The sequence below is a fragment of the Nicotiana sylvestris genome, chromosome 7 (assembly GCF_000393655.2).
Source record: "Nicotiana sylvestris chromosome 7, ASM39365v2, whole genome shotgun sequence".
Lineage (NCBI taxonomy): Eukaryota > Viridiplantae > Streptophyta > Magnoliopsida > Solanales > Solanaceae > Nicotiana > Nicotiana sylvestris.
This window is the reverse complement of record NC_091063.1, coordinates 74,366,292-74,385,175: the sequence shown is the minus strand read 5'-3', so window position 1 is coordinate 74,385,175 and position 18,884 is coordinate 74,366,292. Positions and strand designations below refer to the sequence as shown.

General features: G+C 38.7%; 1 protein-coding gene across 1 annotated transcript; it reads right to left on the bottom strand.

Moving 5' to 3' along the window:
- Positions 1-11,182: 11,182 nt before the first annotated feature.
- LOC104216566 (uncharacterized) lies at positions 11,183-11,686 on the bottom strand. The gene has a single exon (XM_070151772.1). The coding sequence runs from the start codon at positions 11,684-11,686 to the stop codon at positions 11,183-11,185; it is 504 nt and encodes a 167-aa protein (XP_070007873.1).
- Between the last annotated feature and the right edge of the window lie 7,198 nt (positions 11,687-18,884).

Here is an 18,884-nt window from a genome sequence, read left to right as displayed (position 1 = left end):
CAAGCCATTTTCACTCATTTTCTCTCACTCTTTGGGCGATTATTGCAGCATTTTGAGAGGGATTTCCACCTAGCTTTTGGAGATAAGTAATTCCTACCTATTGTGAGTTCAATACATAAATCTTGGGTAGATTCCAACCTAGGGTTTGACAAGAATGAGATTTCTACCACGAAAATTACCAAGAAACTTAGTCATAATCATATATCTATGTTCCTTAGATTATGGGTAACAACTTCCTTCGAAAATTTTCGAAATCCGGGCACGTGGGCCTCGAGGTGAATTTTAGGAATCTTGCCTTTGGGGTTGGGTAATCACTTTAATAGCTATAATATGAACTTTTGAACCTATAATGATTGTTTTTACATTATTTGAATAATTTCAGATTGTTCGGCTCCGGTTTGAGTGTTTAAGCCATTCTTGAGTTGGAAGTAGGCTCGAAACAAGGTAAGTCTCTTATCAAACCTTGTAAGAGAGAAATTTCCCCATAGGTGAAATTAATTAAATATGATTAATTGTGGGGGCTATGTACGTATGAAGTGATGAGAGTCCGTATGTAGCTACTATTTCTATTATGTCCGGGTAGTTTTAGGTTTACACCATGCTTTGCGGACACTATTATTTGATTATATGTGCTAATTGTTATGAAAAGAATTAAGTTGAGGAAATTCTAAGGATTTAAAGGCTTCAAGTTGAATTGTCTTCATTTTTTAAAGAGAATCAAGGAAGGATTATGATTTAAATGATAAAATTATGTTTGACCGCGTCACATGTCTGATTTGCGAGCGGGGTTATGTTTTACCGCCTCGCATGTATGATTCGCGAGCGGGGTGAATAGATCGATCTATGGTTCTCGCCGTTCGACCCTGTAGTGCACATTTTACTTTTATGTTGGATTGGGCCGAACTTCCTCGGTGGTATTTGTGTGTGATAATAGAACTGAAATCTCTTAATAGTTTGTATAATTTGCTGCTTGAAAGTTTAGTTGTTCTTAAATAAAGAAGGTGCTTGAATTCTTAGACATGATGGGAGGATTTTCCAATTATTATTCTTGTTTTGAGCTTGTTGTTGTTATCTACACACATCATGATTTACAACTTGAACTTCATATCATTATGTTGTTGGCCCTAGTAAGTATTGGAGTCGACCCCTCGTCACTACTTCTTCGAGGTTAGGCGAGATACTTATTGGGTACATATTTTTATGTACTCACGCTACACTTCTGTACTTGATTGTACATGCTTTGATGCAGGTGCATCTGGCCTTCAGTCTAGCGCGTAGATTTGACTCCCCAACTTGAGACTTCCCGGTAAGCTGCCCTTTTGAGCTGTTCTGCAGCAGCTGGAGTCTCTCTTATGTAAGGGTGTTAAATAGGTGGCCGTCCTGGGCCGGTTCGAGTTGAGAAAAAATGAAACCGGCCGGGTTTCAATTTGGGCCGGTTATGGGTTAGGGCTTATCGGGCATAACGGGGCCGGGTTCATCCGGGTAAAAAAATGAACCGTAAGGGTTACGGGTCCAAGGGGCCGGGCCGGGTTAGTGTTATTGTTTTTTGTATTTTGTATAACTATTGTAATTTATATTAATATAAAGTAAAAATATGAAGAATACATTGAAGATGGAAAAAATGCACTTATAATTTGCAAGTGCTTTTTTATTTCAAATTTACAAATTGAAGTTTGCATTTAACAATAAGTAAGTTAACAAAAAAAGTGTAAAACTAAATTTTCATTGCATAATAATACTTCAAATTAATCTAACAAACTAAAACATTAAGCATAAATACGTCTAATAATTTTAAAATAAAACAAATTATCTCAGATCAACTTAAATATGAATTTCTGGACGACGCTCAAGACAACTCTTCATATGCCTCCTTAAACAACCTGTGCCCACCTACTTTAGATGAAGATTTAAAACTAGACCACAGTTCTTGCACTTTACTTTGTGAACTTCTTCATTTTCTTCTACCACCTCAAAGTGTTCCCAAACATATAAACGCACTCTAGAAGTACGGGGCATGACTTAACTTGAATTGAGAATATGAATTTGAGAAATGAGAGATGAGTGAAGATATGAAAGGGGGTGTATTTATATTTTTTCAAAGGGCTAAATTAATAATTACAAAAAGTGTTATTTTATAAAAAAATTACCCAAAAGGGGCTATTTGTGCAATAATAACATTGGGCAACAACCATAAGGCTGACCATGGCCAACGTTCTTCAACCTTAAAGAAATATTGAAATTTAGCCGTTAAACCGGTCCAGTTAACCAGTTCTATAGGGATTGTGCTTGATAGGGTTTGACCTTTCCAGTTAACCAGGTGAATGAAAGTGAACGGACCAACCCCTAACCCCAGTAACCCAGCCTACCCCGACCTCCTATGTACCGGTCTGGGCCGATCCGAGTTTCAATCGGTCCGAAAATGGGTTGACCCAGCCCGTTTTACACCCTTACTCTTATGTCCTTATTTTCCTGTCTATTTCTTTCCCAAACAGTAGGATAGTATGATTTTGTATATTCTACTAGATTGCCAACATACTTGTGACTCCGGGTCTTGGCACACACGTTAGTAGACTTATGATTTTTGGTTTACTTTCATGATTTCAAATTCGTATTTATTGCTTCCATTTATTTGTGCTTAAATTTCAAACTCTTAATTTTCTTTTATCAATAAGGAGAAGGTATCACGTACTAATTATTTAAACGAGAATTCACTAGTTGATTAGTGTTGGCTTGCCTATCAATGGTGTTGGGCACCATCACGGCCTCGTATCGATGATTTGTTTGACCAGTTGCAGGGTGCTAGAGTGTTTTCTAAGATCGACCTAAGATCAGGGTACCATCAGTTGAAGATTTGGGACTCAGATGTTCCAAAGACCGCTTTCCGTACTAGATACGACCATTATGAGATTCTAGTCATGTCTTTCGGCTTGACTAATTCCCCCGCGACGTTTACAAATTTAATGAACCGGGTGTTCAGGCCTTATATTGATTCTTTTGTTATCCTCTTCATTGATGACATCTTGATTTACTCACGTAGCTTGGGGGAGCACAAGCATCATTTGAGAGTGGTGATTCAGACATTGAGAGAACAGAAGTTATATGCTAAGTTCTCCAAGTGTGAGTTTTGGCTAGAGTTTGTGGCATTCTTGGGGCATGTTGTATTAGGAGAGGGTATTAAGGTGGATCCCAAGAAGATTGAGGAAGTTCAGAGTTAGCCACGTCCCACTTCGGTGACTAAGATCAGGAGTTTCCTAGGATTAGCAGGTTATTATTGCCGGTTTGTGCAGAGCTTTTCATCCATTGTAGCACCTTTGTCTAGATTGACCTAGAAGGGTGCTCCATTCTGTTGGTCCGATGATTGTGAGGTGAGCTTTCAGAAGCTCAAGACCGCTTTGACTACAACACCGGTTCTAGTGTTGCCTTCTCGTTCGGGGATGTATATGGTGTATTGCGATGCTTCACGCGTTGCCTTGGGTTGTGTATTGATGCAGGAGGGGAGAGTTATTGCATATGCTTCACATCAGCTGAAGATTCAAGAGAAGAATTACCCTGTGCATGATCTAGAGTTAGCCGTGATTGTGCATGCTCTTAAGATCTAGAGGCATTACTTTTATGGAATGCCATGTTAAGTTTACACTGATCATTGTAGTTTATAACATTTGTTCAAGCAAAGAGATCTCAATTTGAGGCAGCGTAGATGGCTTGAGTTACTAAAGAATTATGACATCACGATTCTTTATCATTTGGGCAAGGAAAATGTAGCCGCAGATGCCTTAAGCAGGAAAACAGAGAGTATGGGTAGCTTGGCATTCATTTCAGCAGAGGAGAGGCCACTAGCTTTGGACATTTAGTCCTTGGCTAACAAACTTATGAGGTTGGATATTTTAGAGCCTAGCCGAGTTCTTGCATGTGTTGTTGCCCAGTTTCATTATTAGGACAAATCAAGGTTCGGTAGTTTGATGATCCGCATTTGGCAGTTCTTAGAGAGATGGTACTACAGGGTGGTGCCAAAGAGTTTTCTATTGGCGAGGATGGTGTTCTGCGACTCTAGGGTCACCTATGTGTTCCTAATATCAATGGCATGAGGGAGAAGATTCTAGGTGAGGCACATAGTTCACGATATTGTATTAATCCAGGTGCTACGAATATGTATCGTGACCTGAGACAACATTATTGGTGGCGGCGAATGAAGAAAGACATAGTGGAGTGTGTAGCTAGGTGGTTAAATTGCTATCAGGTCAAGTATGAGCACCAGAGGCCAGGGGCCTACTTCAGCAGATGACTATACTCAAGTGGAAATGGGAGCGCATTACTATGGATTTCATAGTTGGGTTGCCATAGACTTTGCAAAAGTTTGATGCAGTTTGGGTCATTGTCGATAGGTTGACCAAGTCGGCACACTTCATTATCAAGATGGCTCCATTTGAGGCTTTATATGGTCAGCGATGTCGTTCTCCTATCGGGTGGTTTGAGCCCGGAGAGGCTAAGTTATATGGTTTGGACTTGGTGAAAAATGCCATGAAAAAGGTAAAGTTAATCCAAGAGCGACTTCGCACAACATAGTCCAGGCAGAAGAGTTACATGGATCAGAAGGCGCGAGAAAAATACCAAGGTGTGTAGGCCTATTTGAGGTGTTGAGGCGAGTTGGGGAGGTTGCTTATGAGATTGCCTTACCCCCCAGTCTCTCCGGGGTTCATCTAGTTTTCCACGTGTCTATGGTGCAGAGGTATCATGCCGACTTGTCTCATGTGTTAGACTTCATCACTATTCAGCTAGATAAGAGCTTCAGTTAAAAGGAGGGGCCAGTTGCTATTGTTGATAGACAGGATCGCCAGTTGAGATCCAAGAGGATTACTGAGAAAATAGTTTAGTGGAGGGGCCAACCAGTCGAAGAGGCGACCTGGGAGTTTGAGGAGGACATGCAGAGCAGATATCCACACTTATTTAGCACTTGAGGTATGAATCTAAACCCGTTCGAGGACGAACATTAGTTTAAGAGGCGGAGAATGTAATGACCCGACTGGTCGTTTAGCTTTCTAGAATCATGTTACCCTAAATAAGACTTCCCATACTTGCTTTTACTGATTTACGACTTGCGGTGATGATTGGTTTGGGATTTGGAAGAGTTTGGGTTGAAATCGGAACACTTGGTTCCTTAAGGCTGGCTTAAAAGGCCAAGTTTGACTTTGCATCAACATTTTGAGTAAACGACCTTGGAATCGGGATTTGATGGTTCCAATAGGTTCGTATGATGATTTCGGACTTAGGCGTATGCCCAGATTGGGTTTTGGATGATCCGGGAGCATTTCGATGCCAAATAGTAAAAGTTGGTTCTTGAATGTTTTAGAAGTTCTTTAAATTTAATTTAGAGCGGGTTTGGGTGATATCGAGGTCCAAACGGAATTCCGAGATCGGTAAAAGATCCGTAATGTCATTTAAGACTTACAAGCAAAATTTGGTATCATTCCGAGTAGTATAAGTACGTTTTGGCATTTTGGAAGTAGATCGAAGAACTTGAAGTTCATAAGTTTGATTCAATTGGTTTTAGGGTGTGATTCTTAGTTTTAATGTCGTTTGGGGCATTTCGAGGTTCGAGCGAGTCCGCTTTATGATTCCAAACTTGTTGGTATGTTCGGGCGGGGCCCCGAAGACCCTGAGCGCCAATTGGACAAGGCTCGAACTAAGTTAAAAATTTGAGAAAGAGCTGAAGCTCCAACTGCTATCATAACCGCACCTGCGGTTGGCCAGCCGCAGGTGCAAGCTCGCAGGTGCGGTTGGAACATATGTGGCCCAAGGAGAGAGGCCTACGTTCCGCAGATGCAGCTCCTTTTTCCGCAGAAGCAAGACCACAGAAGCGGTCACCTGTCCGTAGATGCGGCCCCAGCTAGCCCACCCCATTTTCGCAGAAGCGGACAATCGTCCGCAGAATCGGGACCACAGGTGCGGAAATCGCAGAAGGAAGTGAGTTCATTTAATACGGGACTCAAGCTATTTTCACTCATTTTCTCTCAATCTTTGTGCGATTATTAGAGCATTTTGAGATTTCCCCCTAGCTTTTGGAGGTAAGTAATTCCTACCTATTGTGAGTTCAGTACATAAATCTTGGGTAGATTCGAACATGAAAAATGGTAGGAATCATGGGTTAGATGAAAAACCTAGGTTTTGACAAGAATGAGATTTCTACCACGAAAATTACCATGAAACTTAGTAATAATCATATATCTATGTTCCTTAGGTTATGGGTAATAACTTCCTTTGAAAATTTTCGGAATCCGAGCATGTGGGCCCGTGGGTAAATTTTAGGAATCTTGCCGTTTGGGTTGGGTAATCACTTTAATAGCTATAATATGAACTTGTGAACCTATAATGATTGGTTTTTACACTATTCGAATAGTTTCGGATTGTTCGAATTCGGTTTGAGGATTTGAGCACATTCTTGAGTTGGAAGTAGGCTCGAAACGAGCTAAGTCTCTTTTCTAACCTTATAAGAGGGAAATTTCCCCATAGGTGAACTTAATTAAATGTGATTTATTGTGGGGCTATGTATGCACGAAGTGACGAGAGTCCATATGTAGCTACTATTTTTGTTATGTTCGAGTAGTTTTAGGCTTACACCATGCTTGTGGACACTATTGTTTGATTATATATGCTAATTGTTATGAAAGGAATTAAGTTGAGAAAATTCTAAGGATTTAAAGGCTTCAGTTGAATTGTCTTCATTTTTGAAAGAGAATCAAGGAAGGGTTATGATTTAAATGATAAAATTATGTTTGACCCGTCGGGTGCATGATTTGCGAGCGGGGTTATGTTTTACCGCGTCGCATGTATGATTCGCGAACGAGGTGAATAGATGCATCTATGGTTTGCACCGTTCGACCCTCGGTAGTGTACAATTTACTTTTATGTTGGATCGGGCCGAACGTCCTCGATGGTATTTGTGTGTGATAATAGAACTAAAATCTCTTAATAGTTTGTATAATTTGGTGCTTGAAAGTTTGGTTGTTCTTAAATAAAGAAGGTGCTTGAATTCTTAGACACGATGGAAGAATTTTCCAATTATTATTCTTGTTTTGAGCTTGTTGTTGTTATCTACACACATTATATTTTACAACATGAATTTCATATCATTAAATTGTTGGCTAGTAAGTGTCGGAGTCGACCCCTCGTCACTACTTCTTCGAGGTTAGGCGAGATACTTACTGGGTACATATTTTTATGTACTCACGCTACACTTCTGTACTTGATTGTACAGGCTTTGAGGCAGGTGCATCTGGCCATTGGTCCGAGGCGTAGATTTGACTCCCCAGCTTGAGACTTCCCGGTGAGCTGCCCTTTTGAGCTGTTCTGCAGCAGCTGGAGTCTCTCTTATGTCTTTATTTTCCTGTCTATTTCTTTTCCAGACAAAAGGATAGTATGGTTTTGTTTTTTCTACTAGATTTCCCACATACTTGTGACACTGGGTCTTGGCACACATGTTAGTAGACTTATGATTTTTGGTTTACTTTCATGATTTCAAATTCGTATTTATTACTTCCATTTATTTGTGCTTAAATTTCAAACTCTTAATTTTCTTTTATCAATAAGGAGAAGTTATCACATGCTAATTATTTAAACGAGAATTCACTAGTTGATTAGTGTTGGCTTGCCTAACAATGGTGTTGAGCGCCATCACGACCCAATATGGAATTTGGGTCGTGACATACTCAATAAGTGCCAAGCCTAACCTCGATAGAGTAATGACGAGGTCAGGTCAAGGCCCTACTGGAGATATAAGAAACAAGACATGAGATATAATGATATAATGAAAATGACAGGGAAGTGAAACAATAAAGAATTTTACAGAAGTAACAACACGAAATCAAGGAAGCTAATACAACACGAAAGGAAAGCAAGGATTTTAGATGTTAAGGAAACAACAAGCAAACAATATAACAAATAGAGAAGATCAACTGGGGCACTCCCGAGGTATCACCTTGTAGTCCCAAATCATTAAAATAACTCACAATCTTTCCTTATATCACCGCGTGAGCCTTTACATTTTTATTTTGAAAATCATTTTCCCAAAATAGCACCCCACATTTTAGCCCACCTTATCACACTACATGGCTTCTAGTAGTTCCCCTATTAGCCACGCATATCAAGTCCACTTTATCTCACCGCATGCATTTCAATACCTAGACCTTATACCACCACATGCATATCAATAATCACAACAACACAGCAGAAACCTCGTGCAAATAGTAACAACAACACGACAAAAACCTCGTGCACACAACCAAACAATCACCTCAACAATAACACGAAAGCTAAAACATAACAACTAAATAAAATGAAACTTCACAACTTACACCTTGCCGCAATAGAAAACCATGACCTTTGCAACTCAACACCAAACTCAATAGCAAGATATTTCAAGTAAAGATATTCCCTAGTTAAATAGGGAATACAGAACTAAGAAAGCATGTAATTCAACTAAACATGTAGTACAAGTTGCAAAAAAGAGATAAGACAAGTAGACATGTGAAATTAGGCTAAACATGGTGATTATAACATGCTAAAGTAACTCAATTAAGGAATGATAAGGAAACTACACAGCTAAAATCAAAAATTCAACATTTAGCCCGTGTACGCACTCGTCACCTTACATACACGGCCTTCAAATATCACAAATTATCACAACAGTACCAAATCCTAAGGAGAATTTCCCCAACACAAGGTTAGACAAGTCAATTACCTCAAACCACGCTAAATCAATCAATTATAAGGCCTTTCCCTTTATTTTCCTTCTCCGAGCGGCTCGAATCTAGACAAAATAATTTTATACTATAAATATAACTATAAAAAACTAATTTAAATAATGAAATAATGATCTTAGCAAAGAATCAAAAAATTGTCCCAAAAAATCAACCCGGGCCCGCATCTCGAAACCCTTCCAAAATAATAAAATCCAAACACCCATTCGATATCGAGTCCAACCATACAAGAATTATACAAGTTCGATACCAAAATCTCGCTCAAATCCCTAAAATTTGGCCTAATAAGTTTCCTCCATTTTTCCCAAATTTTTCAACCTAAATCCCTAATTAAATGATGAAATCAAAGATTGATTAGTGGAATTTAATCAAAAATGAGCTAATAACTTTTACCCCAACAATCTCTCTAAAAATCCCTCGAAATTTCTCCTCAAATCGATCTCTCTAAGTCCAAATTATGAAATATAAAATAAACCCTCAATTTTTAAACTTAAGTTATGTTGCCTAGTTAATTACACATCGCGATCGCAGAAATTCCCTCGCAATCGCGTAAAACAAAATTTTCATCAGTTCAAAAACCTTATACACAAACACGGAAGACTGATCGCAAATGCGGTGAGAAACTTTTCTAAGTTTACGCGATTGTGTGAACCAAATCGTGACCACATAGAGCAATTCACTTACTTCCTAGACCTCCCCTTCCTTCATTGTGAACACGTCACCACCCACGCGTTCGCGATGCACTGACCTACCAAGCTTCGCAATCGCACAAGCCCTATCACGATTTCATAGCACCAATCCACGCCTGCCAAATCTTAGAGCATTGTGATCGCGGCCCTTCTTCCGTGATCGCATAAGAGGAAACAAGAACTGGGAGGCACCAGAACTTCAGCCTTTCCTAAATGATCCAAAATGCATCGAACATGGGCCGAATTACACCCGAGGCCCTCAGGACCTCAACCAAATATACCAACAAGTCCTAAAACATCATATGAAAATGCTCGAAGCATCAAATCACATCAAACAACTCAAAAATCATGAATCGTGCATCGATTCAAGCCTAAGAACTTATGAATATCCGAATTTCAAAAACTAATGCCGATTCCTACCCAAACAACTCCTATCGACACCAAAGTTTGCACAAAAATCCTAAATGACATTACGGACCTATTCCAACTTTCGAAATTGGGCTCCGACCCCAAAATCAAAAAGTTCGCTCTCAGTCAAACTTTTCAAAATCTTTCGACTTTCTAACTTTTGTCAATTAATGCTGAAATGACCTACAGACCTCCAAATCAACATCCGGACACGCTCCTAAGACCAAATCACCCTACAGAGCTATTATAACAATCAAAAATCCATTTTGGAGTTGTCTTCACATAGGTCAAACTACGGTTAACTCTTATGACTTAAACTTCCACTTTAGGGACTATGTGTCCTATTTCACTCCGAAACTCACCCAAAATCAAAACCACACATCTCGGAAAGTTACTTAACCAAAATATATTATATAGGAAGCAATATATAGGGGGATAAGGGCTAATACACTCAAAATGACCATCCAGGTCATTACATTGTGGTGGATGATTCTAAATTTCTCGCAGATTTCTTTCATGAGGTCGTTGTTGAGGTTAGCAGCATTGTCAATGATAGATTCTGGTATCCCAAATCTACAGACAATGTTATTTCGGACAAAGTCTTCCATAACCTTCCTCGTAAAGGCCTTTTAAGTAAATGCCTCAACCCATTTGGTGAAGTAGTCGATAGCTACCAAGATAAAATGATGTTTGTTTGATGCAGCATGCTCTATAGGTCCAATTACGTCCATTCCCCAAGCGGCGGACAGCCAAGGGGAACCCATTACGTTTAACTCATTTGGTGGAACCCAGATGAAATCGCCGTGAATCTAGCATTGGTGACACTTCTGCACGTAGCGGAAAATATCGATTTCCATAGTCATCCAAAAGTATCTGGCTCTTAAAATCTTCTTGGCTAATGTGAACCCGTTCATGTGGGGTCTGCATGTCCCTGTATATATTTTTTCCAACAATCTGGTTGCTTCAACATCGTCTACACATCTCAAAAAACCAAAGTCTAGGGTCCTCCTGTATAGGACTTCCCCGTTGAGGAAAAAGTGATTTTTACAGCCTCCTGAGTTCTCGCTTTTGACCATTAGTAGCATTCTCCGGTTATTCTCTGGTTGTGAGGAATCTCTTGATGTCGTGATACCATGGTTTACCATCTGGTTCTTCATATACATGGAAGCAATATGCATGTTGAATCATAGATGACAAGGTTGCAAGGGTGTCGGCAAACTCATTCTAAATCCTGAGGACATGCTTGAACTCAATCTTTGTTAACTTTTTGCACAGCTCCTTCATGCAGTGCAGGTACGACAGTATCGTGACATTCTTGGGGGACCATTCTCCTTAAACTGGATGTATGAACAAATCAGAATCTCCTATGACCAAAAGTTCTTTGATATTCGTGTTGACTGCCATTCTGATCCCAAGGATGCAGGCTTCGTATTCAACCATATTATTGGTGCAAGGGAATCTTATCTTTGCCAATGCTGGATAATGCTCTCCAGATTCCAAAATCAGGACAACCCCAATTCCAACTCCTTTGAAGTTTGATGCTCCATCAAAAAACATTCTCCACACAGGGTATGATTCTGCAATATCTTCTCCAGCAAATAATACTTCTTCATCGGGAAAATACATGGTAAGCAATTTGTAATCCCCATCCAATGGATTTTCTATGAGGTGGCCGGCTAAAGCTTGTCCTTTGATAGCTTTGTGAGTTATGTACACAATGTCAAATTTATTGAGGAGAATTTGCCATTTAACTAGTTTTCTGGTAGTCATTGGCTTCTGGAAGATGTACTTGAGCAGGTTGAGCCAAGATATCAAATGCATGGTGTACGCTGACATGTAATGCCTTAACTTCTGAGCAATCCATGTTAAAGCACAACAAATGCATTTCTATCAGGGTATATTTGGCCTCGCATGGCATGAACTTCTTACTTAAGTAGTAGATGGCCTGCTCATTTCTCCCAGTTTTGTCATGCTTTCCCAACACACAACCGAAGGTGTTATCCAAGACTAGAAAATAGAGCAACAATGGCTTCCCTAGTTCGGTAGGAACCAACACTGGCAGCTTTGAGAGATACTCGTTGATTCTATCGAAGGCTTTTTGGCACTCTTCTTCCATTTTGTGGTGGCATCTTTTTTCAATAGTTTGAAAATGGGTTCACAGATTACCGTGGACTGCGCTATGAAACGACCAATGTAATTCAATCTACTCATAAAACTCATGACATCTTTCTTGCTCTTCAGTGGCGGTAATTCCTGAATAGCCTTGACTTTTGATGAGTCCAATTCTATCCCCTTATTACTTATAATGAAGCCAATAGTTTTCCAGCGGGGACTTTGAACGCACACTTTGCTGGGTTTAACTTCAAACTGTACCTTCGTAGGCATTTGAAAAATTTTCTCAAGTCATCCAAGTGCTACAAACGCTTTTTAGACTGTATTATGGTGTCATCCACATACACTTCGATCTCCTTATGAATCATGTCGTGAAAAAGGGTCATCATGACCCTCATGTAGGTGGTGCCGATGTTCTTGAGACCGAACGACATGACTCTATTACAATAGACTCCCCAAGGTGTGGTGAAAGCCGTTTTCTATGCATTTTCCTTATGTATCAAGATTTGATGGTACCCATGAAACAATCCACAAATGATTGCAGTTCATGCTTTGCACATTTGTCGATGAGGATGTGGATATTCGGGAAAGGGAACTCGTCTTTTGGACAAACTTTGTTAAGATCTTGGTAGTCCACACTTATTTTGATCTTTTCGTATTTCTTGGGTATTGGGACGATGTTTTCCAACCAACTTGGATAGTTTGTGACCCTTACTACATTCGCTTTTATCTGTTTTGGTCACTTCTTCCTTTATCCTTAGACTTAAATTAGGTTTGAACTTTTTGGGTTTCTACATGACTGGCGGTCTGGTAGGATTAGCGGGCAGTCGATGTAAGATAATGTCAGTGCTTAATCCCGGCATGTCATCACAGGACCATGCGAACACATCGATGTACTATCGGAGGAGCTCTACTAGTTTTTTCTTCTACTCGGGTACTAGGTGGATGCTGATTCTGGTTTCTTTTGCATCTTCTTCTCTTCCAAGATTGACCACTTCTATTTTTTTGAGATTGAACTTTTTCTGACTCTCCAACTCCTCGATCTCCTATGGGAGATTGTCGGGCATCATGCTCTTGTCATACTCCTCGTAATCTGGGCCATTTCTCTCAATAGTTTTGTTACATGTCATAATCATGGAATGCGGGTTTTTAGTTGGTTGATTACTGAAAAGAAAAAGAGGCAAATGACAAAAAAGGTACAGACATGATAAAGGCCTCAATTGACCATGCGCTTTTCAAAGGAAAAGCTTTACAGTTCCATACTACCAAGACTCCCGGCGAACCAAAGATGGAATGGCGGTCCAATTCCGCAGCTCTTCCCTTGGTTCAGCATCCCTGATAGTTGGTATGTTGATGTAAGTCCTTTCACAGTATTCTTCAATCATATTCATGAACAACTTTCCCATCCCGTTGATGATATCATCTGTCGCGCCCCGTTTTTTCCCTTCGCGAAGAGAGAGGTCTAGGTTTCGACGTTCATAGGGGGGGGTAATAACTCATTTCCTTTGGGATTTGGGTTTTTGAAGAGTCGTCACCTAACGGATTATGATGCATTAGGGAACCTACAACGATTAATTCTTAGACTAGTTTGCATTACCAGAGATTTAGGGTAAGGTCTCGAAATAACCTTGAGAGGAAGGTGTTAGGCATTCCTCTCGGTCCACAACGGTGGGTCCCGGCAGAACTTATACTTATGAATTAGTCCTTTAAACAAATAAATAGTTTAAACACATACTTGCAAAAAAGGCATGTTTTGAACAGGTTGCACATATATAAAGAAAGTAAGATTTATTTAAACGATGGGAATTGGGAAAGAGGGGTCCTAGGTTGGCTAGCTTACAGGATCACCCCACACAATGCCCGATAATCACTCCTCAATGAGGGGCTACACGTGACATTAGCGCGTAGTCATCATATCCTTACTACCCAATTTCCTCCCCTTGGTCATAACCTAAAGCTTTCTAGAAACCTTGAAAATGTCCTATGCGTGCACTACCCGTCCCTTCCTCGTGGCCTTGAAGGTATTTTCGGGCCTCAACTTTTGGGCAGTTCTAGACCATCCTAAGTTATTTAAAGGAGGAACGTCTATGCATCAATCAAAACAATTAGGACTACACATAAAGAATGGATAAATAATGGCTCACATTTTGACCTCCACAAGCAGGACAAACAAGTGCACGTCTCAAACAATTGTTTCAGGTATTTAATAAAACTTAGAACATAATATCCAGGTGAGCAAGAATTATGCAGAATGAATTAGGACCAAGTGCCAAAGACCTATTATCTTGCCTACTGATTTTAAACCTGTTAAATCTGGGCAGTCTCAGATAACAAAGTGCAGTTTTATAGTTGCAGCATTTTAATTGCCATATAGGCTTGCCTAAGCGCATAATAGTGACGTCCTAAAAGCATGATATCTATATTGATTAGGAATGCAGTAAAACAATGAACAATTTTTAAATGGGTGACTTGTGATCCTATAGACATGTTTTCTAGCGGTACTAATTTAAAGCAGTGTTTGAAAACTTATTAAAGAAACGAACAGATTAATTAATTAAACCAATTCAGAATGAACAAACATGAATTAAAATAATTTATTTAACTAAACTGCTTTTAAGTTATATAGGCATGATTTCTACTAGAGCTTATTTTAATTCATATAGGCATGGTATCTAATTATTAAATGCCGACTTCTGAACTTATAGGCATGATTTGTAAGGAGACGAATGTGAATACATGCTGTAACTGAACTTCAATTACTTTAAATTCTATAGGCATGATATATAATGATAAAGCTGATTTTAACCTTATAGGCATGATCTCTATTATTAAAGCCATTTAGATCCTATAAGCATAGTTTCTAATATTGTGAAAAGAAAGCAAACATGGCAAACACATTGAGTTAACACAACCCTATAGGCATGGTATCTACCCAAGTTACCCAACATATATATAACTACCTACCCTTTTTCACTAATCACCCCAATGTTGTTTACAATAATTATTATAGTTCAATGAATAAAAATACATAAATAAACAGGAGTTAATCTATAGGGAGCCTACAGTAGGCCCAAATAACTTTCCAAGCCTCCAATAGCCTTAAATACCAAAGTTCTATAGATAATTTCATGTCTAGGTGTGTCAGAGTTCCCTAAGGACCTCAAGGATCCCGGGCAGTGCTCACACCTACACCTTTTCTCAAATGATAACTGATTTAGGTGTAGTATGGAAAGGCCAGCTCTGACATGCCAGAGTTCAGAGAAATCTCAAGGATCTTAAGGTAGTACACATGCTAGAGGGGCAGAGCCTAATATTCTAAGAGTAATGTGAGAGTGCATGATGACTTTGAAAGAGTTTGGTAAACAGTAGAAAGAAGGACTTAGTAATAGAAAGAATTTTATGAAAATCAGAACATAGTTAGAGTAGGAATAGTTTGAGAAAACATGAAGAACATTTTTTAAAAAAAAAATCAGAAAGCAAGTCAAAGAACACACAGTTTTAGCACAGACCTCACACAAGGGAATGGGGTAGGGGGACTCCTAGAATGCACCTTAGTGATGGCAATCAAATACACAGATTGTAGTTGCAAAGTTAAGTTGAGAACACATAGATTTTAGACACAAATAGGATCTCATTAGTAAAATAGAATAAACTGGACTTAGATGAACAAACTAGACAAACACTTCATGAAACATTCAAGGTTTTAGAAATACCGATCATATACAGAACATGCAGAATTTTGTCATGATGGGTGAAATCATAAACACACAATGCAGCTTGGGACATGTTAGTGAAACAATTATTTAAAGCAGGATTGACAATGCTAAACAGTATAATAGCTATAGCCTTTAACAAAATAAGCTTCAACATGCTTTTGTGATACAGTAATCTAGATATGCTGATTGCATATTAAGTAGAATACCACATAGAATTAGAAATTACAAACTGATGAACTACAGTAACAAAGAAAACACATAGTTTGGAATGTGAATTGAATCAGAATATACTAGTTAAGAAGAGAATACAGAGTATAGAGTAGAGATGGTGCAAGTGGCTAGCCTTGGCTTACAGTTGGCTGGACTAATAAGAATTGCAAGGAACATAAGAGAATAGAGGACTTTTGAGAGTATAATAGTGTAGATGAACTAGTGTTCGCTGTTTAGAACTAAAAATAAGAGGGGGTTTATATAGTAATCAAAAGCTTAACAAATAAGGTAAGAGATCAATTAAGTAGCAAATCAAGGAAGTCACATATAAATCAGCAAGTCCTTCCCTTCATCAAGGGACAATCAAATCAACAATAAAAGCATGCTACGTATTTAAGGAAAAAAATCAAGTGAGGTTTGGGTATAGAGTAGGTAATTAGGGGTAAAGGAAAAGAAGTGTTAATTAAGGAAACAAATCAGTAAGAATCGGCAAAACATAAACAAAGCAAGGAAAAATTAATTAAGGCAAGCAATTCAATCAAATCGAGTAAAGAGGTAAGTTGAAAGTTTAAGGGGAAGTGTTCAAATTAAACCAGGAAATACGGAATTCGGAATAATCAAGGGTTCAATCAAAGAGAAAGTCATGAAAGAGTCAGCAATTTTAGCATATAAAATAAGGCAAGACATGAATAGTCAGAAATCGACACATAACTTTAACAAAACAAAAAGTTAAACGACACTGATTCAAGGAGAAAGATACAGGTCTTAATAGGAATGGTCAGGATGAAAAAACGCATATAGAATCAGTGAAAGGGTTGAACTAAGAAATTCAGTAGAAGCATATTAGGACAAGAAAATCACGAGAAGCCACAAGAACCCAAAGCAAGAACACAATCAGATGTACCAGTACTCAGAAACAAAACAAAGAACCCCCCAAAAAATTAAGGATTTCAGTACAAGCGAGCTAAGGTTGTAGAAGACTTATAAAATCAGTCAAAACATATGAGAAGCAGAATATTAAATACAAAATGTCATCAAACATTTTGTAAAAGAAATTCCGGAAACCCTAGTTTAGAAAAAAGATGAAAATCACTTGAAAATCATACGATTCTTGTAAAGAACCTCAAGGTTGTTGTAGAACTCACATGAAACAATTTTAAATCCTCTCAAATCTATACAGATCTAAGAGGTTCAAAAAAAGAAATTAGGGTTTTGAAGAGAACAACACAGAGGTAAAGAAACATGCTTAGAAAACCATAGATCATAGTCAATATAGGACGATCTTACTCTGAATCACACTGGAATAGCCTGAAACAGGAGAGGGAGGAACCATAGATGTAAGCCAACTAGCCCTGGTCCCTTGAGGGCCCTAGAGATGGAAAGATTAACGTGAGGGAGGCCATTGGAGGCCTGGGGGGTTAGTGAGAGATCATCGTAGACAGCCATGGACGAGGGTCAGTGAGGTTTGATTAGGGTTAGGTTTGAGAGAGTTTGAGAGCAGAGATGGGTTTCAGGGCGGCGAATAGTGTAGAATAGTAGGGTTAGAAGGGGGGGGGGGTTTCTTTTAGGTTTATTTTAGGAAGTGTCGTTTGTGGACGTTGATCTTTATGATCAACGACCGAGATTAAACAGTATTGGTGGCTGGATCATGTCTTAAGGGTTTGAGCCGGGTAATTTAATTGGGGATTGAGCTGGTAATTGGGCGAAATTAGGGCTGAAATTGGAAATAAAATAGGCTAGATTTTAAATAGCCACTTTTAATAGTTATATAATTTATAAAAAATAATAAATGATTTCCAAAAATATTTTTGTGTACTAAAAATGATTTAAAATAATTTTTTAACATTTTAAAAATATAAAAGATCAGTTTATGCATCAATGATGTAATTATGCATTATTAGGGCTATTATTGCAAAGATATGCAATTTAGCCTAAAATGTAAATGCAATTATAAAAATGCACTAAAAACGATTGAACACTATTTTTGCATAAATAAAGAATTTAGATGACTAAATCACTACAAAAATAATTTGAAAGATAATTATTGGAAATTTTATAAATAAGAAAGAAGAAATAAATCAATTTGGAGCTTTTAAAAATTATTAAAATGCTTATGCGTGCTTGTAACTGCATATGTGGTATTTTGAAAGTATATATATATGTTAAAAACATACGAGGAAATATTGGGTATCAACAGTTGCCCTTTTTTACCCGGGAAGCATGAAAGAGTTTTCGGGTAAAGAAATGATGGCCAATTTTGACCGGATGGGAAGTTTTGAAAGACAGAGGCCAGAATCTGGTCTTGAGTTGCCTACATATCCCTGGTTTTACAAGAATTAGGTCATGTGTAGTTCTGGATTCATTTGCGGAATATACCGATGAAGTCATTGCTAGAACGGACACGGGATGCAAGAGCGACTATGGTGAACGGTTAAGGTTTTAGATAATTGAAGGAACTGGAGCGAGGTCACTCCTGCTAGGATAGCGGTTGCTTGTTGGTCACCTGCAGATGAAAAGATTCTACCGACATATGTTTGTCCAAAAATTTAAACATGATGTAGATTCCCTTTGGACTATGAAGGTTGTCTTTGGATGGTTAAAGATGACGTCCTTAGACCATGACGTCCTAGGCCATGAAATGTTGTTCTCGGGCCATGCAAATGGTGCCTCCGAACCATGATGCCTTTGAATAATGATATGCAAATTTGAGAGATCCTCAGCCATGACATGGTGTCTTCTGGCTATGAGCATGATGCCTTTTAGACTATGATGCCTTTGGATAGATTGACAATATTTCAGCCCATGAGATGCAATAATATGATGTTAACAAAACAAGGCTTAGTCTTGTGAAATGAAGGGCAAAGCTTAGCCCGATTGAAAAGCAAATAGATAGTACTAGAAAAGAGCAATATTTATGTAAGGAAGGACAATGCTTAGTCCCATGCAGATAGGGAGGCAATGATTAGCCTCATGCAAATGTGGAGGCAGGGATTAGC